The 20,057-nt window shown below is 44.3% G+C and overlaps 1 protein-coding gene across 9 annotated transcripts in view; it reads right to left on the bottom strand.

Annotated features, from left to right (window-relative positions):
* The window catches only part of ccdc57 (coiled-coil domain containing 57), a 185,161-nt gene that overhangs the window by 58,579 nt on the left and 106,525 nt on the right, over nucleotides 1–20,057 (bottom strand). For all 9 annotated transcript variants that reach the window (XR_010021297.1, XM_063074415.1, XM_063074418.1 and 6 more), the window contains 3 exons: nucleotides 12,343–12,571; nucleotides 11,218–11,400; nucleotides 9,805–9,905 (listed from right to left, as the gene is read on the bottom strand). Coding sequence is in view for 8 of the 9 variants with exons in the window: in XM_063074415.1 (XP_062930485.1) it covers nucleotides 9,805–9,905; nucleotides 11,218–11,400; nucleotides 12,343–12,571 (513 nt within the window). In the remaining variant the exon portion in view is untranslated. The remainder of the gene's footprint in view (nucleotides 1–9,804; nucleotides 9,906–11,217; nucleotides 11,401–12,342; nucleotides 12,572–20,057) is intronic.

The following is a 20,057-nucleotide window of genomic DNA, read 5'->3' as shown; positions in this document are numbered from 1 at the left end:
TTCCTCTGGTGTTAGGACATAGTAGTTTGGTGAGAATGGCTCCAGAGGCTGTGTTTTGTACTCTGTGTGGGATGTTGGAAGTCTGGGAGACCTCCAGTCTCCCAGATAAACACATCTGCACCAGGTGCACCAAGCTGCAGCTCCTGAGAGAATGTATTAAGGAACTGGAGATGCAGCTCGAAGACCTTTGACTCACATGGGAGAATGAGGAGGTGATAGGCAGGAGTTACAGGAAGGTAGTCACCCAGAGATTGCAAAAGACAGGTAGCTGGGTGACTGTAAGGTGAGGGAGGGGAAATGCACAGCCAGTGCAGAGTACACCTGTGGTCATTCTCCTCAATAATAATTACACAACTTTAGATACTATTGAGGTGGACGGCCTTCTGCGGGGGAGCTACACTGACCGGGTCTCTGGCACCGAGTCTGGTGCTGCGGCTCAGAAGACCAGAGTGGTGAAGAGACCAGCAGTGTTAATAGGGGATTCCTTAGTCAGAGGAACAGAGACAAGGTTCTGTGGGCACGATAGAGATACCCAGATGGTATGTTGTCTTCCTGGTGCCAGGAGCAGGGATGTCTCAAATCGGGTCCAAGGCATTCTTAAGGGCGAGGGTGAGCAGCCAGAAGTCTTGGTACATATTGGCACCAGTGAGGAGGTCCTGAAGAGAGATTTTAGGGAACTAGGTAGAAAGCTGAGAAAAAGGACCCACAGGGTAGTAATCTCTGGATTGCTGCCTGTGCCATGTGCCAGTGAGGGTAAAAATAGAATGATTTGGCAGGTGAATGCAAGGCTGAGGAGCTGGTGCAGGGGGCAGGGGGTTTAGATTTATGGATCATTGGGATCTCTTCTGGGGAAAGTATTACTTGTACAAAAGGGGCAGGTTACACCTGAACCCGAGAGGATCCAATACCCTTGTGGGCAGATTGGCTAGAGTTGGTTGGCAGGGAATAAACTAATTTGGCAGGGGGAGGGGAACCGGAGCAAGAGTGCTGAAGATCAGGTAGTTGGTTTACAAACAGAAGCAATGTGTAGTGAGACTCCAAGCTAAAGACTGTAATAGAAGTTATATAGAGACCCCCAAATAGTAGTAAGGATATGATCTAAAGAATGGGTCCCCAACCTTTTTTGTAGCGCGGACCGGTTTAATATTGACAATATTCTTGCGGACTGGCTGACCGGTGGGGGTGTGGGGGGGGTGGTGTTAATCACAACTGGAATATAGGTCGTAAGTCAACTAAGTCACTTATAAGTGGCTAATACACTCAATTTCGTTTCTAAAAGGGTTTATCTAACGAATTTAATATTAAACACACAGCGCATATTTTCCCCGTATGAACATATAAAATCATTTCAACACACCAATATCGCTTAATCAGTGGGAGCCCTGGGCTTGATTCCCTGCAACAAGATGGTCCTATCGAGGGGTGATGGGAGATGGCGATACTCGAAGTGGGTTCCTTGTGTCCAGTCTATTCTGCAATTTAGTTTTCGTTGCATTCATTGTGGAAAAGCCCACTTCGCAGAGATATGATGTTGGAATTGGAAGCAACGTTTTCAGTGCTTTCGTGGCTATCTCAGGATATTCAGCCTTGACTTTGATCCAGATTGCCGGCAGAGATGTTATGTCCGCCACTTTTCCTTCGCTACATCGACGACTGCATTGGCGCTGCTTCCTGCACGCATGTAGAACTCGTTGACTTTATTAACTTTGCCTCCAACTTTCACCCTGCCCTCAAGTTTACCTGGTCCATTTCCGACACCTCCCTCCCCTTTCTAGATCTTTCTGTCTCCATCTCTGGAGACAGCTTATCCACTGATGTCTACTATAAGCCTACTGACTCTCACAGCTATCTGGACTATTCCTCTTCTCACCCTGTCTCTTGCAAAAACGCCATCCCCTTCTCGCAATTCCTCCGTCTCCGCCGCATCTGCTCTCAGGATGAGGCTTTTCATTCTAGGACGAGGGAGATGTCTTCCTTTTTTAAAAAAGGGGCTTCCCTTCCTCCACTATCAACTCTGCTCTTAAACGCATCTCCCCCATTTCACGTACATCTGCTCTCACTCCATCCTCCCGCCACCCCACTAGGAATAGGGTTCCCCTGGTCCTCACCTCCCACCCCACCAGCCTCCAGGTCCAACATATTATTCTCCGTAACTTCCGCCACCTCCAACGGGATCCCACCAATAAGCACATCTTTCCCTCCCCCCCCCGCATTCCACAGGGATCGCTCCCTACGCAACTCCCTTGTCCCTTCGTCCCCCCCATCCCTCCCCACTGATCTCCCTCCTGGCACTTACCCGTGTAAGCGGAACAAGTGCTACACATGCCCTTACACTTCCTCCCTTACCACCATTCAGGGCCCCAAACAGTCCTTCCAGGTGAGGCAACACTTCACCTGTGAGTCGACTGGGGTGATATACTGCGTCCGGTGCTCCCGATGTGGCCTTTTATATATTGGCGAGACCCGACGCAGACTGGGAGACCGCTTTGCTGAACATCTACGCTCTGTCCGCCAGAGAAAGCAGGATCTTCCAGTGGCCACACATTTTAATCCACATCCCATTCCCATTCTGACATGTCTATCCACGGCCTCCTCTACTGTAAAGATGAAGCCACACTCAGGTTGGAGGAACAACACCTTATATTCCGTCTAGGTAGCCTCCAACCTGATGGCATGAACATCGATTTCTCTAACTTCCGCTAAGGCCCCACCTCCCCCTCGTACCCCATCTGTTACTTATTTTTATGCACACATTCTTTCTCTCACTCTCCTTTTTCTCCCTCTGTCCCTCTGAATATACCTCTTGCCCATCCTCTGGGTTCCCCCTCCCTCCTTGTCTTTCTTCCCGGATCTCCTGTCCCATGATCCTCTCGTATCCCCTTTTGCCTATCACCTGTCCAGCTCTTGGCTCTATCCCTCCCCCTCCTGTCTTCTCCTATCATTTTGGATCTCCCCCTCCCCCTCCAACTTTCAAATCCCTTACTCACTCTTCCTTCAGTTAGTCCTGATGAAAGGTCTCGGCCTGAAACATCGACTGCACCTCTTCCTACAGATGCTGCCTGGCCTGCTGCATTCACCAGCAACTTTGATGTGTGTTGCTTGAATTTCCAGCATCTGCAGAATTCCTGTTGTTTATGTTATGTCAAACATACTTTTCAGCCCATCGTCATTTGCAAGCTCGAGGAGTTGATCTTCTTCTCGTGCTGACACGGATAACGCGTGGGTAATGACCTCGCGTGCGTTCAAGTTTCAACAGTGGGCGTGACAGGGAATGAGGAAAGGTGCAGCTGACTCATATCATTTCATATCGCCAAATCATATTGTTTCCTCGCGACCCGGTAGCACATGCTTTGCGGCCTGGTGGTTGGGGACCACTGGTCTAAAGGTTGCAATGGGAGATTGAAAATGCATGCCAAAACGGCAATGTTACAATAGTCATGGGGGAATTTCAATACGCAGGTAAATTGGGAAAATCAGGTTGTGTTGGATTCCAAGAGGGGGAATTTGTAGAATGCCCACAACTTGGCTTTTTGAAGCAGCTCGTGGTTGAGCCCACTAGGTGATCAGCTGGTCTGGATTGGGTACTGAGCAATGAATCGAAATTGATTAACGAGCTTAAGGTAAAAGAACCCTTAGGGGAAAGTGATCATAATATGATCAAATTCACCTTGAAATTTGCGAAGGAGAAGCTAAAGTCAGATGTATCAGTATTACAGTGGAGTAAAGGGAATTACAGAGGCTTCAGAGAGGAATTGGCCAGAATTGATTGAAGAAGAACTCTAGCAGGGATAATGGCAGAACAACAATAGTTGGAATATCTGGAAGCAATTCGGAAGGCACAGGACGTGTACATCCCGAAGTGGAAGAAGTATTCTAAAGGCAAGATGACACAACCATGGCTAACAAGTCAAGTCAAAGCCAACATAAAAGCCAAAGAGAGGACATATATTACAGCAAAAATTAGTGGGGATGTTAGAGGATTAGGAAGCTTTTAAAAACCAACAGAAGACAACTAAAAAGTCATTAAGAAGGTAAAGATGAAATATGAAAGTAAGCTACCAATAACATTAAAGAGGATACTAGAAGTTTCTGCAGATACATAAAGTGTAGAAGAGAGGCAAAAATGGCTATCAGACCACAGAAAAACAATGCTGGAGAGGTAATAACTGGGGACAAGAAAATGGTGGATGAACTGAATAAGTATTTTGCATCACTCGTCACTGTGGAAGACACGAGCAGTATGGTGGAAGTTCCAGGTGTCAGGGGTCATGAAGTATGCGAAGTTACCATTATTAGGGAGAATTTTATTGGGAAACTGAAAGGCCTGAAGGTACATAAGTCACCTGGACCAGATGGTGTACACCCCAGGGTACTGAAACAGGTGGCTGAAGAGATTCTGGAGGCATTAGTAATGATCTTACAAGAATCACTAGATTCTGGAATGGTTCCTGAAGACTGAAGAATTGCAATGTAACTCCACTCTTCAAGAAGAGAGAGAAGCAGAAGAAAGGAATTTATAGGCCAATTAGTCTGACCTTAGTGGTTGGGAAGATGTTGGAGTCAATTGTTTACAATGCTGTTTTGGGATCCTTGGAAGCACATTATAAAATAGGCAACACACACAAAATGCTGGCAGAATACAGCAGGCCAGGCAGCATCTATAGGAAGAGGTACAGTTGATGTTTCGGGCCGAGACCCTTCGTCAGGACTAACTGAAAGAAGAGATAGTGAGAGATTTGAAAGGGGGAGGGGGAGGGGGAGGTCCAAAATGATAGGAGAAGACAGGAGGGGGAGGGATGAAGCTAAGAGCTGGAAAGTTGATTGGCAAAAGGGATACAAGGCTGGAGAAAGGAGAGGATCATGGAACGGGAGGCCTAGGAAGAAAGAAAGGGGGAGGGGAGCACCAGAAGAAGATGGAGAGAAGGGAAGGAGTTATTGTGAGAAGGATAGAGAGAGAAAAGAGGGGGGGGGGAGATAATAAATAAATAAATAAGGGATGAGGTGTGAAGGGGAGGAGGGGCATTAACGGAATTTAGAGAAGTCAATGTTCATGCCATCAGGTTGGAGGCTACCCAGACAGAATATTAGGTGTTGTTCCACCAACCTGAGTGTGGCTTCATCTTGACAGTAGAGGAGGCCATGGATAGACATATCAGAATGGGAATGGGACGTGGAATTAAAATGTATGGCCACTGGGAGATCCTGCTTTCTCTGGCAGACAGAACGTAGGTGTTCAGCAAAATGGTCTGCCAGTCTGCATCGGGTCTCACCAATATATAGAAGGCCACACCGGGAGCACCGGACGCAGTATATCACACCAGCCGACTCACAGGTGAAGTGTCACCTCACCTGGAAGGACTGTCTGGGGCACTGAATGGTGGTGAAGGAGGAAGTGTAAGGGCAGGTGCAGCACTTGTTCTGTTTACAAGGATAAGTGCCGGGAGGGAGATCGGTGGCAAAGGATGGGGGGGGGTGATGAATGGGCAAGGGAGTCACGTAGGGAGCAATCCCTGTGGAAAGCAGAAAGAGGGGTTGAGGGAAAGATGTGCTTGGTGGTGGGATCCCGTTGGAGGTGGCGGAAGTTACGGAGAATTATATGTTGGACCGGAGGCTGGTGGGGTGGTATGTGAGGACAAGGGGGACCCTATCCCTAGTGGGGTGGTGGGAGGATGGGGTGGGAGCAGATGTGCGTGAAATGGGAGAGATGCGTTTGAGAGCAGAGTTGATGGTGGAGGAAGGGAAGCCCCTTTCTTTAAAAAAGGAAGACATCTCCTTCGTCCTGGAATGAAAAGCCTCATCCTGAGAGCAGAATTGCGAGAAGGGGATGGCTTTTTCGCAAGAGACAGTGTGGGAAGAGGAATAGTCCAGGTAGCTGTGAGAGTCCGTGGGCTTATAGTAGACATCAGTAGAAAAGCTGTCTCTAGAGATAGAGTCAGAAAGATCAAGAAAGGGGAGGGAGGTGTCGGGAATGGACCAGGCAAATTTGAGGGCAGGGTGAAAGTTGGAGGCAAAGTTAATGAAGTCAATGAGCTCAGCATGCGTGTAGGAAGCAGCGCCAATGCAGACGTCAATGTAGCAAAGGAAAAGTGGGGGACGGATACCAGTATAGATTTGGAACATGGACTGTTCCACAAAGCCAACAAAAAGGCAGGCATAGCTGGGACCCATACGGGTGCCCATGGCTACACCTTTAGTTTGGAGGAAGTGGGAGGAGCCAAAGGAGAAATTATTAAGAGTAAGGACTAATTCCACTAGACGGAGCAGAGTGGTGGTAGAGGGGAACTGGTTAGATCTGGAATCCAAAAAGAAGCAGAGAGCTTTGAGACCTTCCTGGTGGGGTATGGAGGTATATAGGGATTGGACATCCATGGTGAAAATAAGGTGGTGGGGGCCAGGGAACTTAAACTCATTGAAAAAATTCAGAGCGTGTGAAGCGTCATGAATGTAGGTGGGAAGGGATTGAACAAGGGGGGAATAAAACAGTGTCGAGGTATGCAGAAATGAGTTCGGTGGGGCAGGAGCAAGCTGAGACGATGGGTCTACCTAGACAGGCAGGTTTGTGGATCTTGGGTAGCAGGTAGAGACAGGAAGTGCGGGGTGTGGGAACTATGAGGTTGGTGGCAGTCGATGGGAGATCCCCAGAGCTGGTAAGGTTGGTGATGGTGTGGGAGACAATGGCCTGGTGCTCCTTAGTGGGGTCATGATCGAGGGGTAAATAAGAGGAGGTATCCGCAAATTGACGCTGTGCCTCGGCAAGGTAGAGGTCAGTACGCCAGACTACAACAGCGCCCCCCCCTCCCCCCCATCAGCAGGTTTTATAGTAAGGTTAGGATTGGTGCGGAGGTGGTGGAGAGCAGAGCGTTCGGAAGGAGTGAGGTTATGGTTTTCTCAAGGGAAAATCTTGCCTGACAAATCTGTTGGAATTCTTTGAAGAAATAACAAGGAGGATAGACAGAGAAGAATCGGTCGACATTGTGTACTTGGATTTTCAGAAGGCCTTTGACAAGATGCCACACGCGAGGCTGCTTAACAAGCTACAAGCCCCTGGTATTACAGGAAAGAATCTAGCATGGATAAATCAGTGGCTGATTCACTGGAGGCAAAGAACGGGAATAAAGGGAGCATTTTTTTGTTGGCTGCTGGTGCCTAGTAGTATTTCACAGGGATCTGTGTTGGGACCGATTCTTTTTACGCTATATGTCAATGATTTGGGTGATGGAATTGATAGCTTTGTTGCAAAGTTTGCAGATGATGCAAAAATATGTGAAGGGGCAGGTAGTTTTGAGGAAGCAGAGAGGCTGCAGAAGGACTTAGATAGATTAGGAGAATGGGGAAAGAAGTGGCAGATGGAATACAGTGTTGGGAAGTGTATGGTCATGCACTTGGGTAGAAGAAATGAAAAGATTGATTATTTTCTAAATGGAGAGAAAATCTGAGGCACAAAGGGACTTGAGAGTCGTTGTGCAGGATTCCCTAAAGGTTAATTTGCAGGTTGAGTCTGTGGTGAGGAAGGCAAATGCAGTGTTAGTATTCATTTCATGCGGACTAGAATACAAAAGCAAGGATATAATGTTGAGACTTTATAAAGGACTAGTTATGTCTGTCTTGGAGTATTGAGAGCAGTTTTGGGTGCCTTATCTTAGAACGGACATTCCGGAACTGCAGAGGGTTCAAAGGAGGGTCACAAAAATGATTCCAGGATTGAACGGCTTGTCATATGATGAATGTTTGATGGGTCTGGGCCTTTATCCACTAGAATTCAGAAGAATGAGGGGTGACCTGAGTAAAACCATAAGACCAAAAGACAGAGGAGCAGAATTAAGCCATTTGGCACATTGAGGCTGCTCCACCATTCAATCGTGGCTGATACTTTTTTTCCCTCCTCAGCCCCACTCCCCGTAACCTTTGCTGCCGTGTCCAATCAAGAACCAATCAAGCTCTGCCTGAAATATACCCAATGACCTGGTCTCCACAGCTGCCTATGGTAATAACTTCCATAAATTCACCACCCTCTGGCTAAAGAAATTTCTCTGCATCTCTGTTTTAACTGGATGCCCCTCTATCCTGAGGCTGTACCCTTTTTTCCTAGACTCCCCCAACATAGGAAACATCCTTTCCACATCTACTCTCTCTCTAGGCTTTTCAACATTTGAAAGGATTAAATGAGATTCCGCCCCCACCATCCTTCTAAATTCCAATGAGTACATACCCAGAGCTATCAAACATTCCTCATATGATAATCCTTTCATTCCCGGAATCATCCTTCTGAACCTCCTCTGAACCCTCTCCAATGCCAGCACATCTTTTCTTAGATGAAGAGCCCAAAACTGTTCACAATACTCAAGGTGAGGCCACACTAGTGCCTTATAAAACCTCAGTGTCACATCCCTGTTCTTGTATTCTACTCTTGAAATGAATACTAACATGGCATTTGCCTTCCTCACCACCAACTCAAACTGTAAGTTAACCTTTAGGGGGCTGCACAAGGACTCCCAAGTCGCTCTGCATCTCGTATTCCTGGATTTTCTCTCCGTTTAGAAAATGGTCCGCACGTTTATTTCTACTACCAAAGTGCATGACCATGCATTTTCTAACATTGTAATTCATTTGCCACTCTCTTGCCCATTCCCTAGTCTGTCTAAGTCCTTCTGCAGCCTATCTGTTTCCTCAACACTACCTGCCCCTCCACCAATCTTCGTATCATCTGCAAACTTGGCAACATAGCCATCTATTCTGTCATCTAAATTATTGATATACAGCATAAAAAGAAGCGCCCCAACACCAACTCCTGTGAAACACCAGGTGCATAAAAGCTATCGAATGCTAAAGGCCTTGATAGAGTGGGATAGAGTGGATATGGAGAAGATACTTCCTATAGTGGGAGATTCTAAGACTAGAGGACACAGCCTCAGAATAGAGGGGTGTCATTTTAGAATGGGGATGAGGAGGAATTTCTTTATGCAGAGAGTGGGGAATCCATGGAATTCGTTGCCACAGGCAGCTGTGGAGAAGAAGTCTTTATGTATTTTTAAGGCAGGGGTTGATAGATTCATGCATTTTTAGTGCATGAAGGGATATGAGGGGAAGGCAGGATGTTGGGGCTGAATTAGTCAGAATTAACTGGGGGAGCAAACTCGCAGGACCAAGCAGCCTAATTCTGCTGCTTTATGAAATGTTATGGAATTGTCTTTATGCTCTAAAAATTGCCTACGATAAGTTGTATTTGGACGCCTTTATAGTTTTGGTCACCAGTCTTAAATGCAGTAGATCTAACCCTCAGCAGACTATGAATATCTTGGCTCATCCATGGCTTTTGGTTTGGGTACAGTATGTCTGGTATGTTTTTGAAAGCACACACTAATCCACACAGGTCTTGATGATAATTTTTTCAGATTCAAAGATGAATCCCTGAAATCATGACTTAATGAGAACTCCAGACATCTAAGAACATTCTTGCCATAAAATACCCTTAAAATTGTTTTGTTATGTGAAGAGTAAGTAAATGCATAATGGTATACTAAGTTATAATTTCTATTTAACTATCTTCGTGACACTAGAAGACTAATTCCTTATAATTCTTTCAGTTTTCTGTGTGCTTACTCTTCAAAAGGATGACTCACTGATGGTAAAATACTTTGAGCTAATTGTGAACAAAGCTATATTAATTCAGGCATTTATTTCTTCTTACTATTACTATTCAGGATTGCTAGTAATTTTGAAACTATGGCCTAGCAGATAGAAGGAGCTCTGAATACACTTGGACATAGATTCATATGAAATATGACATTTTCCAAAGAACTTCACCTGTTGTGTGAGCTGTGTTACCAGAGAATCTAAATGCACAATCCTGGCTTCATACTTCTTGGCAGTAGCAGCTGTTGAGATCTTTTCAGCACGAAGACCAGCTACAATAAGGAAAAGAAGTGAAGGATGAAAGGATTGCAATTTTGGAAGAAATAGTTTTGTCTGACATACTTGGATACTTGGCAGGATACTTGGTGGTGTGGAGGAGCAGAGGGATCTGGGGGTACATGTCCACATATTCTTGAAAGTTGCCTCACAGGTAGATAGGGTAGTTAAGAAAGCTTATGGGGTGTACGTTTTCATAAGTCGAGGGATAGTGTTTTAAGAGTCGCGAGGTAATGATGCAGCTTTATAAAACTCTGGTTAGGCCACACTTGGGAGTACTGTATCCAGTTCTGGTCACCTCACAATAGGAAGGACGTGGAAGCATTGGAAAGGGTACAGAGGTTTACTAGGATGCTGTCTGGTTTAGAGAGTATCGATTATCATCAGAGATTAAGGGAGCTAGGGCTTTACTCTTTGGAGAGAAGCAGGATGACAGGAGACATGATAGAGGTATACAAGATATTAAGAGGAATAGATAGAGTGGGTAGCCAGCGCCTCTTCCCCAGGGCACCACTGCTCAATACAAGAGGACATGGCTTTAAGGTAAGGGGATGGAAGTTCAAGGGGGATATTAGAGGAAGGTTTTTTACTCAGAGAGTGGTTGGTGCGTGGAATGCACTGCCTAAGTCAGTGGTGGAGGCAGATACACTAGTGAAATTTAAGAAACTACTAGACAGGTATATGGAGGAATTTAAGGTGGGGGATTATATGGGAGGCAGGGTTTGAGGGCTGGCACAACATTGGGGGCTGAAGGGCCTGTACTGTGCTGTACTATTCTATGTTCTATGTTGTCTGAAATTAAGACATTAATTTTAGTTTTCAAAACAAGAATAAATCCCATTTTATAAGAATGTGTTTTAAATATATGAAGGGCAAAGAACGGGAATAAAAATAATACACGTAATAATGGTGAAAACTATTTCAGGCAATTGATTAACAGCATCATAGTACATTGTGGTGTGCTATCTTCACAGTGGTTTACTTTAAAAATGTACGAATAAACTTATTGAGGCAATCTGAAAATGCATACATATATCGTCAGAACAGAGGGTCTTTGTCATTTTTGAAATTTGGAGAACTAGCCCATCTATGACCTAATGGTCAAGTAATTTAACTTTGGACATTAATGGGGATATGGGCACTGTTTGCACATGTCTCTGAATATATGATTCCACTAACTTCAATGGAATGAAAGGTGCCAAGATGATGATTGATATCTTTGCATGTTTTTCGAGTTGAACTCAGAGATGAAATTTTATCCCCAATTTTCCAAAAGGACCCATTTTTCCTTTATTACAGCATTCTCACCTATAGTCTCATTCAAGGTCCGTGTGTGATTCTGGAGATAGGCATTATCTGCAGTCACTGGAAAGCCTGAAGGTTGAATCTTGATTTTGCTTGAATCTTTTGACATGTCCTCCAGCTGTTCTTCCAACTTCCTGCACTTCTGTTTAAGTTCATGAACTTCATCTTCCAAAGATTTAGTATATTCTGGAATAAAACACTCATTTTAGTGTGGACATTTTTGCAGGCTTATGGTTTTCATATTCTGTGTTTACGCCCATTCTTTATTTTTTTGTGTAGGGGGAGGGGGATTTGGGGGTCGATGCTCTTGTTGAGTTGTTAGTTTTCTGTGTGGAGTGAGGAGGATTTGGAGACCAATGTTCTTGTTGTGCTTTGTGCAGGGAGGGGGTTTCGGTGGGGGTGGGGTGGGGTTGATGATCATGTTGCCGTTCTTTTTTGTGCAGGAGATGGGTTTGCTGTTTCTTTCTAAACTGACCTCCATTGTTTTTCTTCATTTTGTGGCTATCTGGAGAAGAATAATCTCAGAGTTTTATACTGCATACATACTTTGATAATAAATGAACCTTTGGACCTTTGAAGTACATAGTAGTTTCTCTTTCAAAAGAACATTGCATCACTGTGGAAATTTGTGGAACCACAAAAAATACTAATGATATTCAGAAAATCAGGAAGCAGCTGGGAAGAGGAGCAGAGCTAACGTTTTAGGTCACTGATTTTTTTTTCAGAGTACTGATATGCTTGACCTGAATACTTCTACCAGTTTGGGTTTTCATTTTGCATATATATTGTTTTTGAGCAAAATAAAGACCCTCAGATCCAGATAATGGTTCTCAATGTGTTGTAAAAGCCCTACATTCAATACCTGATCTATGCAGAGGAAGAATGATTCAATGAATTTTCCAAATTAGAACAAGCCAAATACGAAGTCAATTGGCTGGTGTTTCATTCCTTGCTCTAAGGAGCTCCAGGAAACATACAGGACTGCCAGTCTGGTTAAGACCATTTAACTAAAATCAGGCTAAGAATCAATATGTGTACTTAACATTCAGTTGTATGTTAATTTAATTTAAAGAGCTTTCTTTTCTTTATCAGATTGCATGAAAAAAACTGAAAGTAATGTTTAACTACCTAGGGCAAGAATGTCTTTAGACGATCCTTGGGGGCTCTTGAGTGATCCTGTGTCATCAAATAATTTGCCCGTGGATTGATTGGCCGGAATTTGCTCGCTCAGGATTTCCATTTCTTTCCTCATTTGGGTGATAACTGTTCTCAGGTTTATATTCTGCTGTTGCAGGTTCTGTATAATATCTGAAGGGAATTCGGCATCACCCATATCTCCTTTCATAGGTTTTGCAGGCTGAGGAGATGAAATCAAAATATGATTACACATTTAGATAAATATACTAATTCCTTGACTAACGCACATTCAATTTACAAGGTTTTGCTACAATCCCAATGCATCTTTGGAGTCTTCAATTCACTAAACTATTTTTCATTATCAACCAATGGTGTGCCACTCTTTGTCCATAGGAGTACACTGTAGCAAAATGCACATAATGCACATGGTCCAGCCTTTGCTATTTATGAAAATTTGCTTATGAAAAGTTTTCTAGGAATGCATTTCTTTTGTAAAAATTGCAGGCCAAACCCTATGTAATTAAATTAATAAATCAAATGCATATACAAAGAAACATAGCCTCAAAGTGGTGTTACAGTTACAGTTGTCTATGAACAGCTGCTACATTTTCTGCGTTTCATGAAGAATGCCAGCAAATTCTGAAGTATTCTGTGACATCTTTTTGAGAAGCAGTCCAGCACAGCTTGCCATAGTTGTGAATGATATAAAATGATATGACAGATAAGCACTTAAGCCCATTTGAAATCTTTTTAAAGTTGGAAAGAAAAATAGGCAATAACAATGCTAAAAGAGACAGGATAAAAAGAGACTTCATGAAAGAATGACCAAAGAATTAAAAGACACAATAATACAGAAAAAGTGTAATATTTTATCATTGAGCAATGCTCATGTTAACTTTATTCCTCCTTGTATACTACATTTCTTCCTTTTAAAGGTCAACCCTGCTCTGTAATTGCTTGATGGCCAGCACAAGACTATGCATGAGTAGTTTGGGATATCACTAATGGCCCAGGTTTTGCTGACTGCAGCGCACTCCTGCCTTTGCCACTGAACTACAGTGACATTTTGTGCTGACCTTGTCTGCAACTTGAAAAGTGATCTTTCTCACCAAGATGAACTGGAACCAACAGGTGAGGCCCCACATGGTGCCAAATCTCATTAAATGTAATTGAGACATACAGTGTAGATGGACCAGAAAAATGGCCCATCTATCTAACACCTACGGTAAAACTTCTCTTTGTGACAAAGTTACATCTCCAACTTTACCATGTGTCAAAACTAAATGTTTAACAATGATTTTGAATGTATTGACACTCAGAAACATAGAATAATTAAAAATAATAATTTTCATATAAATGAAATAAAATCACTTCACAATTAAAATATTACTGGAAGCACTGACAATTTAAAAAAAACTTTAAATACAAGAGATTCTACAAATGCAAAAAATCGTGAGCAACACACACAAAGTGCTGGAGGAACTCAGCTGGCCAGGCAGCATCTGCGGAAAGGAATGAACAGTCGAAATTTTGGGCTGAGACTCTTCATCAGGACTGGGAAGGAAGGGGGCAGAAGGTGTGGGAGGGGAAGGCATACAAGCCAACAGATCATAGGTAAAACAAGATGAGAGAGAAGGTGGGTGGGGGGGGAGAGATGAAGTAAGAAGCTGGAAGGTGATTGGTGGAAGAGGTAAAGGAATGAAGAGGAAGGAATTTTTTATAGGAAAGTTCAGTGGACCATTAAAAAAGGGGAGGAGGAGAAGAACCAGAGGAAGGTGATGGGTAGGCGAGGAGAAGAAAAGGGGTGAGAGGGTAACTAGAATGGAGGGAGGGAGGAGTAATTATTGGAAGTTAAGAGAAATTGATGTTCATGCCATCAAGTTGGAGGCTACCGAGGTGGAATATGAAGTGTTACTCCTCCAACCTGAGTTTGGTCTCATCGCGGCAGTAGAGGAGGCCAAACTCAGGCCATGTTTTTTATAGGAAACAATTCATAAGTCTTTCATTGGGCTTTGGGATAACTCCAAGACATTTTGAACTATTTTTATTTTGTAGCCTGGGAAAAATACACACTCAGGCCAACAAATACTTTTTCGGGTCTTTAATTCCTTTTTCTGTTTTAGATGCTTTAATGCAGAAAGAGGTATCAAAATAAAAACAACAAAATAAATTTAAAAAAACAGCTCCTACTGTGACAACCTCAGCTTCATTTCGGTTCTCACACTTGTGTGTCAACTAGTTACGTATGCAATATGAAAATAAATAAAACTAAATATACAAAACTAATGTGGCAATTTTTGGCACACGTGTGCTTAACTTCCAAACACATATAGGCTAGAAACAAGAGAAAATCTGCAGATGCTGGAAATTCAAGCAAGACACACAAAATGCTGGAGGAATTCAGCAGGCCAGGCAGCATCTATGGAAAACAGTACCGTCGACAGTTCGGGCTGAGACCCTTCAACTGTACACTTTTCCATTGATGATGCCTGGCCTGCTGAGTTACTGCAGCATTTTGTGTGTGTTGCACATATAGGCTAGACCCTGAAATTAATTCTCCTCACCCACACTACTAGGCCGATAAGGAACTCGCAAGACCACGCCATACCTTACTCGCAAATATCTTTCCTCTCCATACGAACAGTAGTCCTGCAAAAATGCAGCTCCCGGTACTTGATGTTCATCTTTCTAGAATATTATAACTCTTTTTCCTACTCCACATGTGCATAATGTCGTCACCATTTTCCCTTAAAGGCACAGGCAGCTATATTAGCATTACCAGGGTGAATACATAAGTGAACTTCTAACAATAAAAAAAATTCAACGGTCACCTAGTTACATTTCTCCCCTGCATACTGGTACGTGTCTTCAATTACTCTCACTGCTTCTCTGAAGAGAACTGAATTTAGTCTGGCCAGTATCTGTGACACTACTGCAGGACTTATGGAGACCACATCTAGGACTGACGTTGCCTCGTGATGTAGGTTAGAGTGCTGTGCAAGCATTTACTCTTTTACTCCTGTGGGGTGCTGCAACAGGAGGACATCTGACCCTGTATCAGCAGTCGCAGGCCCTACAGTCTCAGTTCCAGAAGATACAGTGTCAAGGCTGAGGGCAAGATTCTGTACACCCAGCCCTAACACATCTTCTAACTGTATCACACTATTCTCTGAATCCTCAGAATCTCATTCATGTTTCAGGGGAGGGCTAACCTGAATTACAGGAGTTTGCAGTCTCCTTTGAGGAGTTGGGGTGGGAAGGTTTTCACAGGGCCTGACGTCTACCCTGTTCACCCTCTTGATAGGCCTTCCCTCCAAAGGTTCCACCGTGTATGTGTTGTCCAGTATCTGTACCACCATGTAGACCATTGATTTCCAAGCATCCTGAATTTATTACAGTTGAATGGCCTGTTCCTGAGGTAAACCAATGCATTTACGTCAATCTTAAGACAATGAATTGTATCCTCCTGTCAGGCAATGTGTTCTGTAGCCTTCTGTTCAGAGTATTCTTATGCTCAGGTATGAGTGTCACTCAGTCGTTTCTGGTGACTGGCTAACCAGTCATATTTCCTGTCCATAGACTGTTCTTGCTTCAGCAGAGCATCCACTAGCAAGTGCAGATCATCACCAAACAGTAGGTAATAAGGGGAATATCCAGTGGTTGTGTGAGGTGTCACATTATACGCATACACTAACTTGGGTAGATGCTCTAGCCACCTGCATTTCTTTTCTCAACAAATTATGAATCGTCCTATCGAAATGCTCGCACTGAGCGTTGCCAGTAGGATGATGGGGTATAACACGGCTTTTCTTTACCCTGTAGAGTTTGCAGAGCTCAGCGATGACCTCGTTTTCGATGTTACAGCCCTGGTCAGAATGCAACCTCTCTCTGAGGACACCATACTTCATAAACCATTCCCTTAAGAGCGCCTTTGCTGTGGTGTCTGCCTTTTGATCTCAAGTTGGGAATGCTCAGGTGAATCTTGTAAAAACGTCTGTGACTACTAAGACGTACTCCTGGTCATCGTTTGCTGGCTCAAGCACAGTAAAATCCACAGCAACAACTTCGAGCGGCCCAGAACCAAGAAGTGATTTCATGGGGGGAGGGATCTTAGGGTGCGGCATCTTTTGATCCACTGTGCCACATCCCTTTGCGTGCCCATCCAGAAACATCTGCTTTTCAACAAGTGCAGAGTACGCTCTATGCCTTGATGGCCCAGAGTCATGTACATACCATAACACTTTATTCCTCAACCTGGTAGGTAGCAGAAGCTGATAACACTCCCCATGCTTCTCATCCTCAACCATGCAATACAGTAATGCCTTATGCTCCCTGATACTGTCCAGTGCTTTCACAGGGACAAAATAGATTTAAGCAGAGCTCTACGTTCCTTGCCATTCAGCTTTCTTTTTCTGTTCCATAAGTTTCTGAAGACACTTAACTCAGGGTCTTGCTGCTGAAAAGTGTGCAAGTCCCCAGTAGAATAACCTGGGAAGGTTGGGGTGTTTCCTTGCATCAGATCACTTACATCACTAGTACCAGCTTCAAGAGCTCGAATTTGCTTAACCTTACAGCTTTTAACACCATCTGTAACCAGTGAGGGGTCAAAAGCAATGCCACAATTAATCAGACTACAGATCGCCACAGACCCATCAAACTCAGCATCCTCTGAGATAGGCTCAGGCTCCCCTGCAAATGGCTGCCTAGGGAGTGCATCAGCCACGGTATTGCTCCAACCTGGACGATACTGAACATCAAAGTCAGCTGTGAGATCCATCTCTGCTCAATTGCTCCCAACTTGGCAGTTTTCAAGTGGGATAATGGATTACTGTCAGTAATTACGGTGAATTTGGAACCTGTTAAGTAACCATGAAACTTCTCCACTATAGCCCACTTAAGAGCAAGCAGCTCTAATTTCATGCTGCTATCATTCCTATCGTTCTTTTCAGCATTTCTCAATCATTGGCTTGCATATGCAATAACCTCTTTGCCTCTGACTGTTGCTGGTATTGAACAGCTCCTGGTCCATGATTGCTTGCATCAGTCTCCACCTTGAGAGGTTGTGTGAAATCAGCAAAGCCAAGGATGGGTGAACTGGTCAGTTTCCCTTCGAGCAAGTCAAGGGCAGTTTGATATTCTTCTGTCCAAGACTCTTTTAACCGCTGGTTTGTTTTACTAGGACTCCCTGCATTAAGACACAAATTCACTACATCATGCAGTGGACCTGCAATCTTTGAGAATCCCTGAATGAACCATCTATATAACTGGTACCAGGGCAGGAATGGATTCTCAATATTCCTGGATCTCAGTGCTTTAAAAGGGATAGGAGGGAGGAAAAAGGGGAGGAGGGGTGGCATTACTGGTCAGGGATACTATTACAGCGACAGAAAGGTGGTAATGCAGAAGGATCCTCTTTTGAGTCAGTATGGGTGGAAGTCAGGAACAGGAAGGGAGCAGTTACTCTATTGGGGTATTCTATAGGCCCCCTGGTAGCAGCAGAGATACAGAGGAGCAGATTGGGAAGCAGATTTTGGAAAGGGGCAAAAATAACAGGGTTATTATCATGGGTGACTTTAACTTCCCTAATATTGATTGGCACCTGATTAGTTCCAAGGGTTTAGATGGTGCAGAGTTTGTTAAATGTGTCCAGGACGGACTCCTGTCACAGTATGTGGACAGACCGACTAGGGGGAATGCCACACTAGATCTAGTACTTGGTAATGAACCAGGTCAGGTCCCAGATCTCTCAGTGGTGAGCATCTGGGGGACAGTGACCACCGCTCCCTGGCCTTTAGCGTTATCATGGAAAAGGATAGAATCAGAGAGGACAGGAAAATTTTTAATTGGGGAAGGGCAAATTATGAGGCTGTAAGGCTAGAACTTGTGGGTGTGAATTGGTATGATGTTTTTGCAGGGAAATTTACTATGGACATGTGGTCGATGTTTAGAGATCTCTTGCAGGATGTTAGGGATAAACTTGTCCCAGTGAAGAAGATAAAGAATGGTAGGGTGACGGAACCATGGGTGACAAGTGAGGTGGAAAATCTAGTCAGGTGGAAGAAGGCAGCATACATGAGGTTTAGGAAGCAAGGATCAGATGGGTCTATTGAGGAATATAGGGAAGCAAGAAAGGAGCTTAAGAAGGGGCTGAGAAGAGCAAGAAGGGAGCGTGAGAAGGCCTTGGCGAGTAGGGTAAAGGAAAACCCCAAGGCATTCTTCAATTATGTGAATAACAAAAGGATGACAGGAGTGAAGGTAGGACCGATTAGAGATAAAGGTGGGAAGATGTGCCTGGAGGCTGTGAAAGTGAGCGAGGTCCTCAATGAATACTTCTCTTCGGTATTCACCAATGAGAGGGAACTTGATGATGGTGAGGACAATATGAGTGAGGTTGATGTTCTGGAGCATGTTGATATTAAGGGAGAGGAGGTGTTGGAGTTGTTAAAATACATTAGGACAGATAAGTCCCCGGGGCCTGACGGAATATTCCCCAGGCTGCTCCATGAGGCGAGGGAGGAGATGGCTGAGCCTCTGGCTAAGATCTTTATGTCCTCGTTGTCCACAGGAATGGTACCGGAGGATTGGAGGGAGGCGAATGTTGTCCCCTTGTTCAAAAAAGGTAGTAGGGATAGTCCGGGTAATTATAGACCAGTGAGCCTTATGTCTGTGATGGGAAAGCTGTTGGAAAAGATTCTTAGAGATAGGCTCTATGGGCCTTTAGAGAATCATGGTCTGATCAGGGTCAGTCAGCATGGCTTTGTGAAGGGCAGATCGTGTCTAACAAGCCTGATAGAGTTCTTTGAGGAGGTGACCAGGCATATAGATGAGGGTAGTGCAGTGGATGTGATCTATATGGATTTTAGTAAGACACTTGACAAGGTTCCACATGGTAGGCTTAGTCAGAAAGTCAGAAGGCATGGGATCCAGGGAAGTTTGGCCAGGTGGATTCAGAATTGGCTTGCCTGCAGAAGGCAGAGGGTTGTGGTGGAGGGAATACATTCAGATTGGAGGATTGTGACTAGTGGTGTCCCACAAGGATCTGTTCTGGGACCTCTACTTTTCGTGATTTTTATTAACGACCGGGATGTGGGGGTAGAAGGGTGGGTTGGCAAGTTTGCAGACGACACAAAGGTTGGTGGTGTTGTAGATAGTGTAGAGGATTGTCGAAGATTGCAGAGAGAAATTGATAGGATGCAGAAGTGGGCTGAGAAGTGGCAGATGGAGTTCAACCCAGAGAAGTGTGAGGTGGTACACTTTGGAAGGACAAACTCCAAGGCAGAGTACAAAGTAAACGGCAGGATACTTGGTAGTGTGGAGGAGCAGAGGGATCTGGGGGTACATGTCCACAGATCCCTGAAAGTTGCCTCACAGGTATATAGGGTAGTTAAGAAAGCTTATGGGGTGTTAGCTTTCATAAGTCGAGGGATAGAGTTTAAGAGTTGCGATGTAATGATGCAGCTCTATAAAACTCTGGTTAGGCCACACTTGGAGTACTGTGTCCAGTTCTGGTCGCCTCCCTATAGGAAGGATGTGGAAGCATTGGAAAGGGTACAGAGGAGATTTACCAGGATGCTACTTGTTTTAGAGAGTATGCATTATGATCAGAGATTAAGGGAGCTAGGGCTTTACTCTTTGGAGAGAAGGAGGATGAGAGGAGACATGATAGAGGTGTACAAGATAATAAGAGGAATAGATAGAGTGGATAG

Source organism: Mobula hypostoma, chromosome 22 (assembly GCF_963921235.1).
Source record: "Mobula hypostoma chromosome 22, sMobHyp1.1, whole genome shotgun sequence".
Classification (NCBI taxonomy): Eukaryota; Metazoa; Chordata; class Chondrichthyes; order Myliobatiformes; family Myliobatidae; genus Mobula; species Mobula hypostoma.
The sequence above is the reverse complement of the archived record's forward strand: the minus strand, read 5'-3'. Positions and strand labels throughout refer to the sequence as shown.